Source organism: Neophocaena asiaeorientalis, unplaced genomic scaffold (assembly GCF_003031525.2).
Source record: "Neophocaena asiaeorientalis asiaeorientalis breed wild unplaced genomic scaffold, Neophocaena_asiaeorientalis_V1.1 scaffold127, whole genome shotgun sequence".
NCBI classification, from domain to species: Eukaryota; Metazoa; Chordata; class Mammalia; order Artiodactyla; family Phocoenidae; genus Neophocaena; species Neophocaena asiaeorientalis.
Window position 1 is genome coordinate 5,696,082 of NW_020175414.1, and position 22,507 is coordinate 5,718,588.

Genomic DNA, 22,507 nt, shown 5'->3' on the forward strand with positions numbered 1-22,507 from the left:
CCCTCTGACATCACCTAGAGGACACAGCCTGAATGAGACTATCTAGCAACTCCTTCTACTTGAAATTAGAGTAAGAAAAGACACATTACCCATAGTATTTGAGAATAAATTTCAGCAAAATTAAATTAAAGGTGACCAAAATGGTTTTATATTCAAAGATCTCAGCTTCCTTCATAAAACAGTAATAAAAGAGTTAAGAGGGTATAGAGGACATTTATTGAGCATACACCATACGCCAGATATTTGGCTAGGAGTCTCACTCATGTTACCATTTTAATCTTCATAACAGTCCAGCAGCTCAAGTGTTACTATCCATATATAACTACAGATAAACATGGATAAACAATTATTTTCTTTAAACAATTTGTTACGCTCAAGATGTCTAGGATATAATCAAACTTGAGAAGTCATTTGTCTAGCGTTCTGATACAGTAGCAACATTAAACACAACTGTATTATTAAGGAACTTGCTAGCTACTTAAACACTAATAAAAGTGATGTTTAGTATCTGCCATTCCTACTGCCTACGGACTAACCAGAAAACATTATTCATCACGCAGTAAACTAGTAATTTGTTGCTAGTTTGCATTTTTATTCAGCTGAAAAGTTGTAACCAAGAATCTGCTGGAGCTTAGAAAGTAATAGTAATATCATTTTATACCATCTTCTACCTAAATATATGCCCAGAGGAAACAGTGCATTCTATGAATCAATATTATGAAAGAAATACAAAACTTAAAAATATTTGCTTGCCCAAATCAAACATCAGGTGAATTTCACAATTAATAGAATTTTATTAGTGAAAGAAAATATTAGAATATAGCTTCCTCTTACCTTATAAAATAATCATTTCGAATCAGCAAAAGATGCTGCAGAATTGAAATGAAATATCCCTCTGCTCTGGTTTCCTTAACTGTGTTCCACACCATGTTGTGAAGATCATTCGCTTCAGTAAACTGATTAAGGAATATGTGGATTTATTTATCCTCTATACCGAACAACTGCAATAATGTGACACGGAATCTGCTCTGTAAGGCTTCGAAAGATTACTGTGTATCTTAACCTAAAATAGGCATCATATATACTCAGCATATAATAAAACACATGTAGTTAGGAATGAGAATAGAGGGAAAACTATGTGCAAATGACAACCTGACCTGACACTTCCTGGCTTCTCCTCCACAATCAACTCCAACCAGTATTCCTCTCTTGAGCCAAGATACTGCTGGCAGAAAGAGTAGTGGGCAGCTGGCTGTTAATGAAGTCTTTGGGTTCTGGGGGAGCCCTGACCAAGAGGGCTGGTGCCAGGCATTACCTACCATGGAGCAGCCCCAGTGGAAGACAGAAAGGTGGCAGATCTCTGGACAAGCACAGACATCTGCAGATGCACAGAATTAACAAAGGCCCGTATGAGGATACACCCAAGGTACAGGGTAGGAACTAACCAGCAGGCTAAGGGCACCTATTCCTAATGATGAAGGCACTAGGGGGAGGGGAGGTGCCAAACAAAAAGAACAGATTGTACATGTGTACATAAGAGGCTTGTCTAAAAAGCATCCATTTGTAGATTGTAACATCCATTTGCATATGCATGTATTCACAAAAACGCACATAAACTAATAAAATTAAAAAGGTTTATACAAACATCCTTCTGATTCAATAAAGGTTTGATTTTATATCGTTTATCTAGAAATGGCTTCAGAAGTTTAATATTTTATGGGGTGGGGGCTGTTTAAGGGTTAGCAGTAATTTTACATATTTGATTAGACTTCAGAACAAAAGGATATTCAAGTTCAGCTCTAACATCTTCGAGGCGATGGAAGAACTCAATCAAATCTTCTTCCTTATGCTCGTCAAAGACTTTAAGTTGGATATCCAGGCCATCATTCTTAATACGTTTTAAATTCTAGAGATATTAAATAGGAGTTATAAGGAACAGTTTTGTTTTTAACGATGCAAAAAATTAATGATAAACAATAAACCAACCATTCAACTTGATTTACAGCATTCAAACACTTAAAGTGTTAAATAATACTCAAACCTTATCATCTATTTCAAAAATAGATTTTATACTCAAGCCTTTTTTCCCACAGATAAATTATTCTTGAAGGTAATTTATCTAAATTTCCCCCTACTCAAGTACTTCTCTAATTTAAATATTAATAAGGAGACTGCAGGGCACTTACTGGCAATATCTCTTTCAATCCACAACGCATAAATTCATTTCTGATGTGAAGCCTGAAGTCCAAATCATCAGGAGATGTAACAAGGGCATTGATAAGCTGCATACATGCTACCTACAATAAATTACACAGCAAGACTTAGACTTGGATTCTGACATTAAAGGAGTAATAGAACTGAAACATCAAGGCTGTGTTCCAAGTATTATCAAATATCTTCCTTCACAGGTGAGTCTATTAAAACGATAATTTGTATGTAAAATATTTTAGTCAATTACAAATTAGACAAGAAATATAGTTTCAGGGGACTTTTTAATTCACTCCAACCAAAAGTTAAGTTCTTCTCCAAAAATATCATTCCATACACATAAGACATAAACTGAACACACACTAGTTGAAAAACTATAAATATCCTTAGATAGATCCTATCCTAAAATAGGATAATAAAATAATTTCCCATTCATCAAGAGAAACCCAAAGACTTTAAGTCAATGAGAGTTAGCAAAGGCCTGAAACTAGTTAATGGGGTTGTTATAACCAAAAATTATATTATGAACATTGCACAGCTAATTACTAGAAGTTAACTTATCAGGCAATGGTTCCTACACTTTGACAAAAATTCAGCTTACTGTGTGTTACACTTATCAAGAAGACATAAAGAAATAACATAGCTAACTAAATGCTTTAGTATATAACGTAAATGATGAAAATTAAAAATTGCTGTATTTTCCCATTCATATTTAACAGTCCGACTTTCAACCTGGATCTCCTTTTTTTTTTAATCCCTGGCTGAATTATATCTTTCATTATCCAAAATCTATATAATGGAAGCAAAAGAGGTTGCTTCTAGAGAAGCAAAGAATTCTTTGCTGTTGTTGATGATGTTATTTTTCTAAGTCCACATTCTACCAAAATCTAACAAGAAAGACCAGCTTACTGATCAATGTGTTTAACCTCATGCTGTTCCCTAAATTGTCCTTTCTCCATCCCTTAAGGCAAGGTTATATGAATTTAAAATGCCATTTTGGGATTAAGACACCAACAGGGGTCTCAGTTCCTGCTGGTTGAAATATATTATAATTGTTCTATTTGATATCTAAACACTAAAATCTGGCCAGCATGCCTCTACTGTCAAAACTTGAAAGAGAGGGAAAAGGAAAACATATTTAAAAGGAAAAAAGAAAAAACTTAAAACGGTGTCTACCTTTCCAGTACACGTTCACTCAGCTGTAACCAGTTCATGTCAGAAAGTCAAGTTTAAAATGCTTTCTTTCCACTTCCTTGCCAGTCATTACCCAATACCCACAAATGTTTTTTTCAGCATTTTAAAAGATCTCAAACAGCATACAAATATTTAAATTAGCATACTAATTTAATTTCTCTATGTTCAGAGAAATTAAATTAGTATTAGTCACCAGGTTTCCAGGAAAAGATGCAAATTATAGACAACTCAAAGAAAGAAGCAAAAATAAACAACATAAAAATTAGCAGCAAATATCACCTAAATGGAAAGTTGATATGTGTAGAATAATATTAGCATGAAATTGAGGAGAAAGAAGGGAAAAGAATCATCCAAATTATTCCCAGGAAACGTTTTAAAAGGCAATTTTTCATAAAAATAAAACTAGGAACTGACTTAAGCCGAAATAATGAATTTAATTCTTTAGGATCCCTTCCCAACTGTAACAGTAATTTGCCACTATCATGACCTACAACCACTCTTTGATTAATTTATATCATGTAAACATATGTCTACATACAGTAAAATGTATTGATTTACATCCTTAGAGATAAAAAATTCTATAATCAAGATAAAGACCAAAGAGTTCCTTCTAGATTTCTAATACATATATTGAGACATTTAGACCTTTTTTATCACATGATTTCACACTGGTATAGCATAGCAGCATAAGTGGGAGCCAATCTGGCATCTATCCCATATAACTCAATTCCTAGAGACAGTAGAAAAGGCTCAGGAACTAAAAAGGTAAAATAGGACATGTTGCCTCCCCTAGTGAAGATAAGCAGGTTCAGTAACACAAATATACTATGTACTGTAAGAGATGTGTTCAGTATATGATGAGAATGTGGAGACAGTAAATAAAAACAAGGAAAGCTGAGGAACAGTACTGACTCTTAAGGATTAATAGGGAGACAGCCAGATGAAAAGGAGGACCAAGATGTTTAAAGCAGAGCAGTTTACATGTTCAAAGATCTGGGCTCTTTTGCTGAGTTACAAGGAATTCAGATTTCCTGAGCAGTTTGTAAGGCGGGAACTGGGAGAACAGGGGAAGTACCCAATAAAGATGAAGCCAGACAGAGGAGGCACAGCTTCATGTGCCGAATCAGAACTTTCTGACTCAGCTGGAAATAGGGGAAATCATAAAGGATTTTATGCAGGAGCGGCGATAATAGAGGTAATAGATTCAAGTTAAGAAGCTATCATACAAGTAGCTTCGTTGAGCGATGAGGAGGTCTTGAACAACATTTGAAAAACATTTGATGGCTGGGTGAACATGTGGTTGAGGCAAAAGAAAAGAATTTACAAGTCCTCCCACCTTTGCTGTTCAACTAGATAGGAGGTGGGACCATTAACAGAGACATAAAATGCAAGGAAAGAAACAAATTTCACAGGAGAATAGGATAAATCCTGCTTCTAAAATTCTGAGATTGAAATGTACATTAGGAATCATACATTCATTTAAGAAATTAGTGAATGCTGGAATATTAACAGAAACTCAAGGAAATAATGAAATTGTGATATTCATCAGAAAGAATTAATCACCATGTTCTGTTTGATGTTCCCAAAATGTAGCATATATGATCTCCATTAATTTGCACTAATTATGCCATACTAACAGTTTCAACAGCAGGCAAAAGCCACCTTCCTCTGGAACTGACGAGGGTAAGAAAACAAGAGTTTCTGCCCTCCTGGGAGTATCCTAACTTATCTGAAGGTTCTATCTTTGAGCACAAGACCTTCTCTGTTTACTAGCTCATGCATTTCATTCCTTCCAAGCCTGTTAATGATGTCTACTAAGCACTTCTTGGTACCAGGGATGCAGCTATGAAATGAAAAAGACAGGAATCACTACTATAGAAAGAGAGGAGGCAAGACTGAATCCACAGTTTGAATTGCCTGGGCAATTCAAAGGCTGACATTAAGCTAGAAAAAAATCAGCATAAACAGAGGAAACAGGCTTGGGAAGAAAGATCAGGACTTAAGTTTTGGAGATGTTAAGTTGGAAATATTGTCTATTATTGATCCTCATCGAAAAAACTAGAAAAGGAAATTGGATATAGGAGACTCCAGTTGGAGAAAGAGATTACCATAGCATTTGTATGTAAAAACCAAGATCTTAGATGGAATCACCGAAAGAGTAGTAAAGAGAGAGAGAAGAGGTACAAGAACTGGTTGGGACATTTCAATTGTAGGTTTTGATTTGAAGGTTGAGGAAATGAGTTAAAGAAAAGTAAAAAGCTATCAATGTGGTAGAAGATAAATGAAGAGATTGTGGTGTCCTGGAAGAATGGGAGAAAAGTGTGTCAACAGGGAGAGTGATCAACTGTGTCAAATGCTCTAATAGGTCAAATAAGATAATTACCACTGCATCTGGCAAATTGGTGACTTGACGAGAAGTTTCTACAAAGGGACAGAACTGCTGCTGCACATGGAAAACATTTTCCTTCTCACATGTACCATATGCAACCAGTAAATGAAAGCATACAATTAAAACTGGCTCTAAAATATTCTCCTTGCTCCAAATGTACCTTTATACTTTAGAAATACTGCTCGTTAACCTTTGGTTTAAACAAGGCTTATAAGTAAGACACATCTTTAGGTGTTAGATATGTACTCAGTTCTAATAATATGGAAAGTAAATGCTGTAACCTCATTTGTTACTCTTGCCCCAATTATCAAAAAGGAGCCTTACATGAGAAAAGGTATTTTTAACATAACTTCTAGCTATAAAGATGTGTCTGCACACACAGGCACGCACATATCCAGCTAGAATTCGGGACAGTTGAGGATTTCCTGAAGAACAGCAACAGACTGAAAATGTCCTACAAAAGCTGAGACCAGCAAACCCCACATAGCCAAGGATTAGGAAAATAAGCAGCCAAAACAGTAATTACAAATAGTGGGACAAATGTCAGCAATGTTGTAAACTAGAGGGGTAAAGACATGTAACAGGGGACAAAGTAGATAATCTGTAAGCAAAAATCTCAAAGATATTCAATATGAGGGATAGAGCTTGTCAAAGGCAATCTTAAGAACAAGGCAAATGATCAAAGGAAAATCATTAGAAGTAGAAAGGGGTTAAACAGCAAGACAAAGACACATGCTGGAATTTTCATCACTTAATCAGCAAAGCAGCTTTCTGCCCTTGAAAATGAAGTGAGAAGGTTTCTTCACATGTGAATATGCATCACCTAAAGTTCCTCTAGTACACAATTTAATTTACTGCTGTCTATCACTACGTGCAACACAAACAGGAGAAAAAATAAACACTTTATGCATATTTAACCTTTGGTTTCCAACCCTTTTCAGACAAACAAGTTTAAGTACAAAATGCCAGGTATACTAACAGCAGTGATGCTTGAGCCTCGAACACAGGCCTGTCCAGGTTTTTCAAAGGCCACCAGCACAGATGCTTTCTCCACGATTATGTGGAAGGAATTGAAAAGGTATCCAACAAACAGCAAAAGCAAACATTCTTTAGAAAGTTCACACTTGGTCAACATATTCATCCTGAATATAACATGTTTTCACATGTAAAATGATGGCTATACTACACTGAAAACATATCAGCTTCCGAAGCTAAATTCAGACTGGAAACAAGCACCAGTAAAGTACTTAAATAAAAATCCTATCAGAACCTGTGAATACTTACTATCTGGGCCTGGAAGACACAGGTCAGACCGCTATTCATCTTTTCTACCCCATAGCAGAAATCATCTGTCTCTCTTTGCACAATCAAATTCTACATTATCAAGTTAAAATGAGTAAATGATGCTTACAGAGAAATATCTTGCCTCCAGTGCAACTAAAGAAACTCCAAAGAATTTTAAAATCTCATGCATTAATTCAGAATATAAACTAAAATAGACTACTACATTATGTAGACAAACACAGAAAGAGTGAAGTATATCAGCATATGTAAAGTCCTATAATTTTACTTATATTTCCAATTAAATATTCGGTAAATGAACACAGTAAGAGGACAAGTCAGAGCTTGAGGTAACTGCATATATCTCATACAGATGCAGAGAAATAAACTGAAGGATTCAAGAGGCCCTAATTTATATGAACAGGAACAGTTGGATTCAAGACAGAACTTGGATTTTTAAAGGTTTATTCAGACACTCCCCCTGAGACATCATGAATTTCTTCTGCGTTCTCCCATTTTGTTGAAACTCCTAGTATTGCAATTTTCATATGAAACATTAGCCAGCTATAAATTCCTGAGTATAAGCTTCTTAAGGACTTAAGCAGTGTATTTCATTCATCTTTATAGTTCTAATATCTAGCAGAACCCTGAACCGCAATCTCTGAATAATTAACTAATTGACTGGTTAATTATGAAATTTTGCAGTTACCTTGAGTCATGAATTAAGTGTTATCTTTTTGGTGGTCTATTGTAGCATAAGTGAAAAAATGTATTACACAGACTCAGAAAATTGGCAGTATACTCTAGGACAAAAATGATTTTTTTAGTTTAGTAGGTGTGTGCTCCACATGACAATATGAGTTCACGTTAGTGTGTTATTTTACTGTTTCTTTAATGTTTATTAGCTTAATGGCATATTATATACTAGTCCATTTTAATATGCTTAACAGTTTGATTCATATAGATACAGTAACCAAACTGCTGCAAACCTCAATAAAAGTAGTGGTAAAAAAAGAGAGGAATTAAAATAAATTGATCTCTGCATCCCTCTGGAATGCCCCAACAGTGATCCTAAAGATAAACGTTCTAGTACACTCTGTATCCTTCATTAAATGTGCGAACGACTTACTTGATATTAAAAATAACTCTAGTTAACACTGACTTTTTTGAGGGGGTAGGAGATACTTGAAACAAAAAGAAACAGTAAATCAAGATATGACTATTCATTATAGGAAGACCTTCGCTTGGTCTCGTGCAAAATTAAACTTGGGTACATTTTGAGCATTTAAGGGGTAAGGGAAACAAAACAAACAGAAGCTAATAACCTTGGCTAAATTCAAAAAGGCATTGTAACTGATTTGTTTCAATGTCATATTTGTCGATTATTGCCAAGTAACATATTTCAAAGTACAGAGTACTTTGTACTACTACTCTGTAGTATCATATGAACCGAAAATAGTGAAGGTTTTGTTCCATTCACTCAACATCAAGGTACAACAAACGCACACCTTTGTGTATACAGGAACAACACCAGGAGCATCAGGTTGAAGGAAAAGAAGCCAAAAAGGTGGCAGAAGGAGGTGCAACGGTCTGCTCTCTGCTGCCAGGCAATTCTCTCTGTGTCTCTGCATGTATTGCAAGTAGAGGTACAGATGGCTTTTCTTCTGCAAGACCTTGACAAGGATGTCTGTATAGCAAACCATCTTGGAAGACAGAGACAGCATCTCCCCTCCAGAGCAAAAGGGCAGGCAGACCCACAGCCCATTCTGAAAGATCTGTGTTCTCCAAGCTCCTGTAACACGACCTGCCATTGCAGCCATGTCTTCAGACAGTCCCTCCAAAATAAAGACTGGACTCAATTATTTCCTGAACTGAGAATCCAAAAATTTATCAGCTGGCTGGGAGGCCTTGTTGAAAGCACTGTCACCTGGTAGCCCAACTGATAGAGATCCCAATTGGGGGTCCCCAACAACTATAAACAACATGTTCCTTCCAGGAACACCATGTGCACCTTCAAAACTATGTATCTTGTGGGGAAGCCAGGCATTAACATGCCTCTCTCTCCCAAAACACCATGACTTACACCTCAGAGGTGCTCATAAGAGATGCTCAGGTGTGTGAGGAAACAGTATCAGCACACGTACAGCCTCAGACAACTGTGGCCATCTCTCCACACCCAGGCGAACTTTGGTTACTCTGGGGAGTTTCCTGGAGAGAACACTGATCACTACATACGTGCACCTGCAGACAGTTATCCCTACGATGAGTCACTGAATTAGAACAGATGATACGAAATGTGTCCCTGGTTTTAGCTGAAGTAATCAGTGACACTGCATCAGCCCTGCAAGGCACTCAGGTCAGCTTTCACTCACTGGCAGGGTTGTTACAGATGAAGGAGTTGCGCCAGATGTCCTCCTTGCTGAACAAAGGGAAGTCTGTGCAATCATTAATACCTCAGGCCGAGTGAAAAAGCAACAGAAGAAGATAAGAAAGCCTCCTGGTGTCCTAAGATAGACCCTGACGGTTTACAGGATTTGTTCAGCTGATGGGATCTGGGACCTGGAAGGCATGCCTGAAGTCAGTACTGCAGGGCAGCCTCAACCTGCTGCTTGAAGCACTGCTGACCAGCAGGCTTAATTAAATAAATACTCTGGGAGACAAATGGAATGGAGCTCATCACAGCCTGTATCAGTCAGAGTAACTGCTGCCCATGATAGCAGACTTGGATTCTCTAAGCTCAGGGTGTCGTCCCTATAACACAACCCACTGAAACTGGAAACTGGGGTTGACAAAGCTGATACTTGAGCTACTGCTATGGCTGTAGGTAACTGAAGTCCTTTGTTTTTGACCTAGGAGTTCGTGTCTTTTGACAGCAGCACCCATACAAGTGTGGCAGACTAACACGGTAGTTTACAAGTGGCATAAAACCACAGATCCTTTGTGTTCTTGACACTCCAAGAGTCCAGGAAGACACCATAGGAAGGGAAGGTACAGCGTGCCGTCACTGAGGACACAGATGCAGAGGAAAAGTCAAATAGCCAACCCCAAAAACTCCAGGATTCCCACACTTTGATTCCTTTCCTGACAAAAATCTACCACAATCCCATCAGCCCTATGCCCAACAACATGGGTTTGAACAAACTCTTTAGGATCTAGATAATGCTTCTGACACTCTAGCAAAGTATGGCTCTAACAAGAGAAGAAAGAAGACACACATAGAAAGAAAAAATAATAATAAGAGGATAGAAATGAAAATAACAATGAAAATCAAAGTGTGACAGATACTAGAGATTGGTGCACTCACATTATTCCAACCCTCTTCTAAGGAAGACCCAGGCAACACAAGGAGCTAATCACACACATGAAGACTGGACCCTATCAGAATCAGAGGTAGTCACGTTATCTTCATCATTATTATTAGCAGACTTAAGTAAATGTAACAATCCTCCCTTAAAAAGTACTTTGGAATAAATATACTTTGCACTAAGAGAACAATGAGGAATTTTTTAATTTTACTATCTCCCATTTTCTCCAATTTAAAAGCAAACAATTGGTTTCTATTTTATTCAGAGACAAACAAACAAGTTTTATTTTTAATTTCATTTGCTAATATCACCCCTGACTAGTACATTTTAATAAATGCAACTTAAATAGCTAATGGAATAAAATGGGTACTTAGAGCAATAGCTTTATGGGAAAATTGATAATCAGCTAGTTCTAAAACATTTTTTTTTTTTGTTAACTTTAGAAACACCCAGAGAGAAAAGTATTTAGATATTACTAAAGTACTGTTTGATCATTTTAAAGGAAATAGAATTAGCAACCCCAGAAAAGAGAATCTACTTACTTTTTTCCCCCTAAGTTAGCTATCAGGAAAACAATAACTTTACTCTTAACTTAAGCTTGCTACCTGCTAGCTATTTCATACATTTGACTTAACAGGAAGAAGAAACATCCATTAGAGTATAAACACACAACAAAATGGTTTAGTAGGGAATATTAGAATTGAGAACAATTCTTTGAATTGTTCAATTGAGAACAATTCACAAGAAATGAATTTAAATGATGCTAAAATGACCTTTCACTTCTCACTGAAAATTAAACTTTAAAAACTCTATCAAGAAATTATAGTGTTTATAGGACATCAAAAAACAATGACAAGGGCTTCCCTGGTGGCGCAGTGGCTGGGAGTCCGCCTGCCGATGCAGGGGACGCGGGTTCATGCCCCGGTCCGGGAAGATCCCACGTGCCGCAGAGCAGCTGGGCCCGTGAGCCATGGCCGCTGGGCCTGCGCGTCCGGAGCCTGTGCTCCGCAACGGGACAGGCCACGACAGTGAGAGACCTGCGTACCGCAAAAAAAAAAAAAAAAAACACACACACACACACACACACACAAAAAATGACACTACTAAGTGTAACAGAAAATATACTTAATTACAACTTAAGCAATTAGTTTCATAAAAGCTAATATAATCAGCCACCTGTATCCTGATAAAAATTCCTCAAGCAATTTCCACAGCTGTCCAGAGAGAGGCTGCTGCTAGCCCCTCCTCTCCACCCTTAATGCCTTAACACTAAATATGGCAAATAAGCCGTCATTAAGAAAGAAATCGTCCCCACAAATATTCACAGTAGCATTGTTCATAATAACCAAAAAGTTTAAAACAGTCCACATGCCCACCACCTGACAACTGATAAACGAAATGCCGGATACCATACAGCAGCATCATATACGGCATCAACAACAACCACAACAAAATGAGGCTCTGATACATCCTACAGCATGGATGAACCTTGAAAATACTATGCTAAGTGAAAGAAGGAAGAAAAGACCACATACGCTGTGATTTCACTGATACCAAACATCTGGAATACGAAACTCTATAGAGGGAGAAAGTAGAGTATTGGCTGCCTACAGCTAGAGATAATGAGGGCACCGAGGGGTGACGGCCAGGGCATGAGGGCTTTCTTTTGGGGATGATGAAAATGTACTAAAATTGACTGTGGTGAAAATTGCACCGTTCTGAATATACATAAAAAAACATGGAATTGTACACTCTAAATGAATAAATTTTATCTCAATAAAACTGTTTAAAAAATCATTTCAAAATTGTATCAATTCTCTAGACAAATATATTTTCATTTCTTCAAGTCTTACTGTCTTCTATGGAATAGTAATCTTAATTTATAGTTTTTAATTAATAGTTCTTTTTATCATATTTTATCGTAACTATAAAGTTATTTTTCCATAACTTAGCACCTTCAGTAAAATCAGAGTAACTACCCATAATAGAAATGAATAAATTTACCCAAGAATTTTTTTGACTCATGCAGTTTGCCTTCAAGTTCATACAGTAATCAGGATTTTAAAAGACCAGATAGATTTAGTTTAATGTCTGGTAGCCAAAACAAATTTAATATGACAAATAACCAAGAATTTTAAGGTTGCAATAGTCAAACTTTCCAATTAATGAGTCAATCATGTCATTTACCTAGGCAAAACTTGACTTCGTTCTTAAAGAGCCCTTCTTTATCCTTTCCCTCACAGCTTTCAAACATCAAATGATGTAATAATGTTGTAAAAAAAGTTGGAAGCCCAATTTTATCAAGATTTTTTAAAACTTTTATTTTGAAATAATTATAGATCCATTGGAAGTTGAAAAAAAAAAAAAAAATACGTACAGGTTGGTCCTGAGTACTCTTCACACAATTCCTCCCATTGGTAACATCCTGCATCATTATAGTACAATACCAAAACCAAGAAGTTGAAATTGGTACAATCCACAGAGCTTTTCAGATTTTACCAGCTTTACACTCATCTGTGTATGCGTGTACAGTTCTATGCAATTTCATCACATGTATAGATTTGTGTAACCATCACCGCAATCAAGATACAGAACTGCTTTAATTGCACGACACTCCTTCCTGCTATTTATTTACAGCCACACCCAACACTTTCCCAGACCCCAATCCAAATCTTTGGCAACCAGTAAAGCAGTAAACTGTTCTTAGAGAACTGTTCTCTATAATCTGGTTATTTCAAGAATGTTATATAAGGCTTCCCTGGTGGCGCAGTGGTTGAGAGTCCGCCTGCCGATGCAGGGGACACGGGTTCGTGCCCCGGTCCAGGAGGATCCCACATGCCGCGGAACGGCTGTGCCCGTGAGCCCTGGCCACTGAGCCTGCGCGACCAGAGCCTGTGCTCCGCAGCGGGAGAGGCCACAACAATGAAAGGCCCACGTACGGCAAAAAAAAAAAAAAGAATGTTATATAAATGAAACCACACTGGGCAACCTTTTAGGACTGGCATTTTTCAACAGTGTGTAACCTTTTAGGACTGGCATTTTTCAATCTGCATAATTCTCTGAAGATTCACGCAAGTTGCGTTAAGTCAGTAGTTCATTCCTCTTTGATGTGGAATAGTATTATATGTACGGTGTACCACAGTGTAACCATTCACCTGTTGAGGGACACGGGGTTGTTCCCAGTCTGGGGCTATGACAAATAAACCTGCTATAAAAATTTGTGCATGCAGTTTTGTGTGAACATAAGTTTTCATTAGCAAGTTTTCATTAAATGCTGGGTTGTATAGTAAAGTATCAATTTTAATATCAACACTGGTAATGTTTCTTTAAAAAATGAAGATCACATTTAATCTCCACTGACTTTATTTTTTTAATTTACCAAAATTACTTTTTAAAGCTAGCATTTACTGAACGCTTCTGCTAATGAACCAAGCAGCGTACTAAGCATTTAAACCTATATCCTATGTAATCCTTGCATCAACAATGAGCTAGGTACTGAGATTATTGCCATCTTGCAACTGAGAAAACTGAAGTATAGAAAAGATTTGGGAACTGATCCAGAGTCACTAAAGCTACGATGTGAAGAGCTGGGACTCAAATTCAAGCCTGCCTGACTCAGAACTCTATTGTTTTCATCATTCCTGTAACATGTGTGTCATTAAATACAAAAAGTATGCATTAGGACCAAAAGGTCTTTACTTAGGGAATAAACTTTGCATGGGACTATTACATTTCATAGGGAGATTTTTAAACTAGACATAATTTCTAATAAGCTGCACAAATTACCAAAATTAATATAATAACCTACTGGTATTTGCACAAACACTGTGCAAGTAAAAGTTACATGAGTACTAGCGGAAAACCCAGATAAAGGAATTGTTTAGCTTTTCTCTACACAGTTTCTTTTAGGCTCACTCTTCATTAGTCCTGTGGTGAACAGGAAATCTGGGGCCAATGAGAAATGAGAAGGAAAGGGAAATGAGGGTAATGGTAAGTGGATTAACAGACCCCAGCCCACCGAGGAACTGAAGGAGCAGGGTTGAGGTCAGCGATGGACACAAAGCCCAGGCCCCCACTCCCAGATGTGGAAGGAGGAGCTCTTTTCCAGAAGCTCCAGGAACTGGACCCACGCAATAGTGACCATACACGTACTCAGATCTTCAAGTCTGCATACTGTCCCGAGAAACCAGTCACACAGGGTTCCTCACCACCATTCACAAACACTGTCACCAGAAGCAGATTCACAAAATACCGTCTTCAGAAATCTCATAATAAATTATTAATATGACAGTCCCTAACATTTTCTGATTTTTCATCAAATACCATGTTTATTTTTTATTAACTTATCACTAAGATCTGGCTTTTCCATTCCTACCACAATGAGAAACAATTAAATGGCTAAGGTACACAGAGCTTTCAAGTAAAAATTAAAACTATAATATTTTACTATTAGGTGTGAAACAGGTTTACTTCATAGCTATTAACACCTTGCTTTCCAAATTTTATTGCACATTAGAATCACCTGAGGATCTTTCAAAAATCCCAATAGCCAGGTCCCAACCACACCAATTAATTTTTTTTTAATTTGAAGGTAGGAATCAGTCATCGATAATTCCTTAAAAATACTTAGGTTTGATTAGCAATGATTGTAACAATAGTTCCAGCAATAAAATTCTTGTGTCTTTAAGAAAAGGGAGAAATTAAATGAATATTAGACATGCAGCTTGGGTACTATAGTGTTTCAAGTCTAAATGTGACTTTTTGGGAGTGCTTAAAAATCTTTGAAAGATAAAAAAATCTTTGAAAGGATTTTTCTAAGTGTATCTTGGTCTTTTTACTCATGGACACTCTCAACTTTTCAGATATAAAACTAATACAACGAAAAGCCACAATTCACTCAATTGCCTAGACTTCTTAAAAAATTATAAAAATCAACAATTGAGATAACAATTCATGGACTATGATTATATATTTCACAGAAAAATCTAGTAAGTCAACTTCTAGGAACCTAAGGAAATAATTATAGGTGTACATAAATTTGTATCTATAAGATAAATTATGGTATGTTAGAATTCTGTATTTATTTAAAATGCTATAAAATATTAAATGGCATGTGGGGTTTCATACTACAGTATTAAATATAAGTCAATCAGGAAACAGTTACAAAAAACAGTATGAATGATAAACATGAAACCTACTTGCAATTGAACTGAATTGTGCCGAAGACCTTCCACAATACAAGAAAATCTGTCAATTTTTCTTTCTTCTCCAGATGATGTTAAAGCTTCTAAAACTTCTTCAAGGCTATTGGAAAATTTGAAATTATAAAGTAAATTACAAACAGCAAATAACCCAAATAACCCAATACAATAGCTTAATCTACTAAACTCCAGAGTGACTACTCCTAGGCAACCAATAACATTTTAAAAGTAGCTTACTGATCATATAGCACATATCAAGCATGAACTATGTTACATGTTTTAATTCATTTAGTCCTCATAATAACCCTACGATCATGTTTATTTACCAAGCATTTATATAGTACTTACTACACATCAGGCACTATTTAAACTGGTTTACAAATATTAACCATTTTTAATGTATATAATTCTATGAACTCTATAATATGGGATAATTATTTTTATGCCATATTATGGGTTAGGAAACTGAGGAAGAAAAAGGTTAAGCCATTTGTCTAGGGTCTCAGGTCTACTAAATGATAAACCTGTGTAGTGAGCACTATATAAATTCTCTTAACCACTACAACCCTACTCTGTCTTGAGTATAAATAAATGAAGCTCTGGTGCCCAAAAACATATAGTACTAAGGAATTACAGTCAAATATAAAGAATAATGGTTATGCAAGAAGTATACTTGCTACTTCTTTAAAGAATGCTTATGCTAACAGTACCCAGCATACTGTAAAAGCTCACACAGTTTGTGGACGTAGACACTTTAGTCCTAAGAGTTATTTACTCATTTTGATGACCTATCCTGAAGTCAAGAAATAATAAAAATAATATGGAAGTGGAGGAGGAGGCGTAGAAGAGGGAGGAGGAAAAAGAGGAAGAGGATTAAGAAAGAGAAGGTAAAGGAGAAGGACAAGAAGAAAGGAAAGGAGGGAGGAAGGGATAGGGAAGGAAAAGGGAAGAAGAGAAAAGAGATAGAAGAAACAAGAAGTAAGGGAGAGAGGGGGGAAGAGGAAGGAGGGGAGCCAAGGGAGGAGGATGGAGGAGGAGCAGAAAGGAGTTGGGGGAGAACAGGAAGTATCTTATGTGTCGACATTAAACTCACACTTAGGTTTCTGCACCAAAATTAACATGGCCTTTTTAAAATGGGAAAGTGCAGAAGCTGTACGCCTGGCTTTGCAGCTGGGACTGTAGCAGGCATGGCCTCATCCAGGGATACACACTATAGCTACATATGGGGGCAGAGGGCCAGGGCTGAGTGGTGCCTGTTGACTCTCCAACTAAGTCCAAACTGAGCGGCGCAACAGTCATCGGCCCCACAGGACTTCTACATGGACAATTTTTAAATGTGCGCAGGAGGTTTCACTTACAGGGCTCTGCCTACCCTTATAGGAGGGAGGGTCATTTCTGTTTGTTCTTTTGGTTGTTCAGTTTGTATATCTTTATCATTTATAAAAAGTATTTTAAATAAATTTTAAATGCTTTCTTGTAATAAGAACACTAATTTTCCTTAAAAAGAAAAACAGGTTTATTTTTATTTATCTTTTAATATGTATGTAATGGTCTTTTAGTTACAGCTCTAGCAATTGTGGATAATGTCTTTAAAGTTAAAACTTTAGTATGTACTTTACTGTCAAGGACCTTGCACCCTCAACCATTACATTATCAATTACACACTTATTATTGAATTAATTCTATCCAAAAAGTAAATAAATAAATAAGAAACAGAACCAATTTGTATATTTTTCAAAGTCTCCATTTAGAATGTTTATTTAGGTTTTGAGTTCAGAACAGTTTAAATATAATGAAGAAATCCATTTTTCATAGAAACATGTTAGCCCATAACTACTATATTGATTAAGAGAAAAAAATTACTACTCAAACATTTCTGTTCAGCCAATATAAATCTAAATCACCTGCTTAAGTATAGTTCATTTTTTTAAAGTAAATTCTAGACTAAAATAGAATAATGAAAACATTATATGGCTCAAACTGTATTAAATTATTATGTAATGAGAGAAATAAGTTGAGAAGACTTACATGCTTTCCTCCCCTACAATGCACACTGCAGAAAGGAGTTTAACCACATCCGTCATCATACTGGGCTTCTCAGGATCAATGGCTCTGGCTAACAAAGAAAGACTCCTCTCTTCACTCATAATTCTTTCCAAGCCATACTACAACATTTTGGAAATAAGAGGTTAAATTTTAGTGGTTAGTTGAAAAAATAGTGCCCTGAAGGAAATGCAGTTATTTTTAAAATGTTTATAAGATAATATATGTGTACATGTAGTAAAGCCAGAAAATATAAAGAATGTATAACATCCTAAAAAAATTCATAGAAGTATTCCCTTTACATTAAGAACTATGAGAATCAATCAAATATAGATAACCCCTCAAAGGTAATTTGATAGCAATATGACTGATAATTACTAAGATAGATAAGTGGCCAACTGGAGAAAGAGAGAAGCAGTGAGGAATACTGAGATTCCCAACAGGAACATACAAAATGAACAGACTGATACTGAACCAGACACTGAGGCCGTGAGGAGCTCTACTGGGAAGGAAGGTTGGTAAGAGGTACCACAAATAAATGCACAGATCACTATCTCAGAGAAATATAATGTGAGCCACATGTGCAATGTAAAATTTCAAACAAAAAGTAAAACTGATTTTAATAGAATTATTCTGATATACCCAAAATATTATCATTTTAACATATAATCAATATAGAACATTTATTGATGAGATATTTTTACTTTTTTTTTCTTCCTAAGTATTCAAAATCTAGTGTGTATTGTACACTTACAGCACATCTCAGTTCAGACTAGCCACATTTCAAGGGCTCAGTAGCCACATGTGGCAACCACATTACACAGTGCGGGCCTAGATAGTAACACTTAGTTCATAAACAGGCAAAAGCTGAAGGGTGATTCGCGCTGATACCACGTAGAAACTGCCATAAGAACATGTGTATTCTGATCTGAACGATATTTTGTTATCAGAAAGACAATGCAGTTGTAAACACATTATATAAATGGAATGATTTTGAATGAGGCCAAAGTTTGCTACTGCCAGGATGTCACATTCAATTGGAATATAGGAGTTATGTTAATGACTTAGTGTTTTGATTTAACGGTGTATACATCTCTTAGGGTCTACTTACAATCTATGGAAGATAAGTATCAAATAACAGAGGATGAATAGAAGCAATAAAACAGTAGTATTTATCTACCATACATCCCAGAGGATCCTTTTAAAGAGTGAGAATTTAGCTGATTAAAATTACTACTAAGCACTAAAAAGGAACTTAATCTCAATTACAGACCTACAAACTCAAAATTAGCACTAGGTATTGGTATCAAAATAAAATCTATAACAAGCTTAAATCCAAATGCTTTGAACGTTATGAATGTTATGAAAACTTATTTATAAGTTTCCTGTCTTGTATATCGCATTTACGTAAAGAAGCTTCACACTGTGGTGAAATATTGCACTTGCTTTAAACCACTATCTAAAGAACACAGGTACAAAGAAGGAAGTACAAACAGAAGGGTCAAGGGCCCCAGGGTATGATTTTTGAAGGGACTTCTCTGCCCTGTTGGTGACAGGGAAACGTTTACAAGGAAACAGCTAAACCAACCAGGAAATGCTCACTTTTGTGGTACTCTGGGCTGTTTCATAACTGGAAACAAAGAAAAGCAGGCATGGGGCCAGAGACTACAATATGCCTCGACAATCATTCCAGGGAATTGTCAGAGTTTTGTAATGTACCACTTAGACCCAATTCAAAAAGTCAACCAGCCAATGATTACCAAGTACCAAAGGGCTAGCTCTGTCCTAATAAACTTGAGACTGAGTAAAGCTTGCCTTCAGCACTTCCTCCTTCACTTCCCCCACTCTGGGCTGGCCTGAGCCAGCACCTGCCCTTCTGGAATCAGAATCCTGTGGCTCCTCCAGCCATTCAAAGCAACTCATACTGATTTCCTCTAAGAGATACCACCTACCTTCTCTGTCAGGCCCTCTGACCCTAAACCATGTGTCAAGAGTGGAACAGGAGCATTCTCTGATCTCCTAGTTTCGACCAGTGTCCTGTGAACTCAAAGCTGCATCACTGGCAATATTCTCTGACTTCGCTAATGGAAAATTGTATGGTGCTCATTTTGAGACTGGAATGAGGCCAGGTTACCACTACTGTATCTAGAATTAAAGACTGAACTGCTGCCTACTTGTATAAGATTACTCATTCAATTATTTAAAAAAACAAAGCAAAACTAAACCCACTGACTCTGTGAGAGAAATAGTCAACTTACCAGTACTGGCACTTAAAGTGCATTAAATGAAGGCTATTACAAGGTTAGAGAGATAGTGACCAATTTTGGAAGGTCTGTCTCTCCACTGAATGTCAAGGATCCACTCCAGAGTTTAGGAAAACTCAAATGTTCTAAACTGAGGACCAGTGATAGGTTCCCTTTGCATTTTACTTGAGACCTATTATTACCTCATAGTACTACAGGCCACTGAAGATGTGTTAGGCAGGGGAAGGTGAATACCCTAAATCCCTGTGTCAGATGCCCTACATGAACATTGGTGCTGAATGACTACCCACGTTGAGTTAATACCAGCAGCAGAGAACGTAGGGAGGGGGCTGGCTTCAGGAAAAAGGCACCCTCGCTGAGGGTACACACCTTAGCACAAAAAGTTAACTGACCAAAAAGAAACCCCTGTTTTGACTACCTCTTAATTTAAAGGTATTTAACTTTTCATCTTAACTTTTATTTTCTTCCTAATAAATATTCAAAATCTTCTTCTATTTAAACACTACTATAAAGTTCAATTTAGTATTATAAAAAAATTCAATTTCATACAATGATATCAGATTCACTCATAATATCAATTATATGATTAATTACTAGTACCAAATAAGGTACTAGTACATACATTTTTTTCTCTTAAAGCCTATATTTTTCATCATTCAATGAACTTTTATAAAGATTGCACAGTAAGGTAGAGGAAAAACCATCAACCAATCCTGGAAAAAATATATTTACCAAAATATTTCACATATAATTATGTTTAGAATTCAGACATTATAATTCCAAGTATCAGTAACTTTTTATTCATAGCAGCATGACAGTAATAAATGCAAATGGAATATATTCTAGCTCCACATAAACTATAAACAAAATAATCTATTATTTAACAATAAATCACATTATATTAATTAGAATATAAATACATAAAGTTTACTCCCCTTCCAATTCAGTCTTAAACCAAGTAGGAATATTATCTTCTTTATACCACTTCACTTTAACCATGACATTCTTAAATTCAAATTATGATCCAAATGCCCCATGCCCCTTTGTTTTGGAAAAATGTTCCTGGGTTTTCGCTGCTTTTAGCCTTCCCATCACCAGTGAAATTTCCAGTTGCTATATTCTTATTTTAGAAGCCCCCCTACTCCGCCTGAAAGCAAGTGTTATATACTCAGTGTGAAAAGATGTCTCCCTATGAGCAATTTGATTCCTTTATTCACTCACTCTTAAAACATACTCTACAAAGGTTACATAATATATCTAAAATTGAATTTTCACAGAACAGTGAGTTCAGTACAGAAAGTACTTGTGATTTCTACATCAGATATTTTCCCTGAAAATCGTATCTGATTGGAGGAAGCAGGGAGGTGAAAAATATTTCATTGGTTAAAAATAGAAAACTTAACTCCAGAAAATGATGAAAAATCCATAAATAATTCAATTAAAAAATAACTAGAAAATATAAATATTTGCTGAATTTAATAAAAAGAAATGTAAATGTTAATAATTTAAGTACAAGTACTTAAATACGAAGTTCTCTAAAAGTTTATTTTAAAAATGAGGATAGGGTTTCCCTGGTGGTGCAGTGGTTGATAATCTCCCTGCTAATGCAGGGGACACAGGTTCCAGCCCTGGTCTGGGAGGATCCCGCATGCCGCGGATCAACTAGGCCCGTGAGCCACAACTACTGAGCCTGCGCGTCTGGAGTCTGTGCTCCGCAAAAAGAGAGGCCGCGATAGTGAGAGGCCCGCGCACCACGATGAAGAGTGGCCCCTGCTTGCCACAACTGGAGAAAGCCCTCGCACAGAAACGAAGACCCAACGCAGCAAAAATAAATTAATTAATTAATTAACTCCTACCCCCAACATCTTAAAAAAATAAATAAATAAGGATAAGGCAAAAATATTAAAAATTAAAATTAATCAGAAATACACAGTTTTGCTATAAAACACAAATCATCACCCAACATAGACAAAAGTTCCTCTCCCGCTGTCTAATGAATGAAAACACCTATCATTACTGCACACATCATGAGATAGATATGATTAGATGTTAGAGCTAGAGACATGGCATGGAATAATTTCTGCAATTAACAGTATGAAAAAAAGGAAACACAGTTAGATAAACCCAGCTTCAGTACAGAGCATAAACCATTTCTCTCTTCTAATGTATCCTCTTTAAATATTCAAACTGCAGTCCTGCCATATTATATTTGGTTTCAATATTACAGTTGACTCTTGAACATCACAGGGGTTAGGGGCACCAACTCCTCATGCAGTCAAAAATCCGAGTATAATTTCTGACTCCCCCAAGACTTAACTACAAATAGCCTACTCTTGACCAGAAATCTTACCAATAACCCAGAGTTGATTAACACGTATTTTGTATGTTATATGTATTATATACTATATTCTTACAATAAAGGTAGAGAAAAGGTTATTTTAAAAAAGCAGAAGGAAGAAATAATACGCTTACAGTACAAATATGTATTTATTTTTAAAAATCCACATATAAGTGAACCAGTGCAGTTCAAACACATATTGTTCAAGGGTCAACTGTACCTGCATTAAGCATCATTGCTCCTCCACCTCTGGGACCTGTTCATATCTGTTCACATTAATTTCA

The 22,507-nt window shown here is 36.4% G+C and overlaps 1 protein-coding gene across 1 annotated transcript in view; it reads right to left on the bottom strand.

The window, feature by feature from the left end:
- The window catches only part of DIAPH3 (diaphanous related formin 3), a 408,148-nt gene that overhangs the window by 354,364 nt on the left and 31,277 nt on the right, over positions 1-22,507 (bottom strand). The window contains 5 exon segments of the mRNA XM_024767214.1: positions 835-951; positions 1,788-1,906; positions 2,187-2,297; positions 15,576-15,681; positions 17,607-17,743. Coding sequence (XP_024622982.1) covers positions 835-951; positions 1,788-1,906; positions 2,187-2,297; positions 15,576-15,681; positions 17,607-17,743 — 590 coding nt within the window.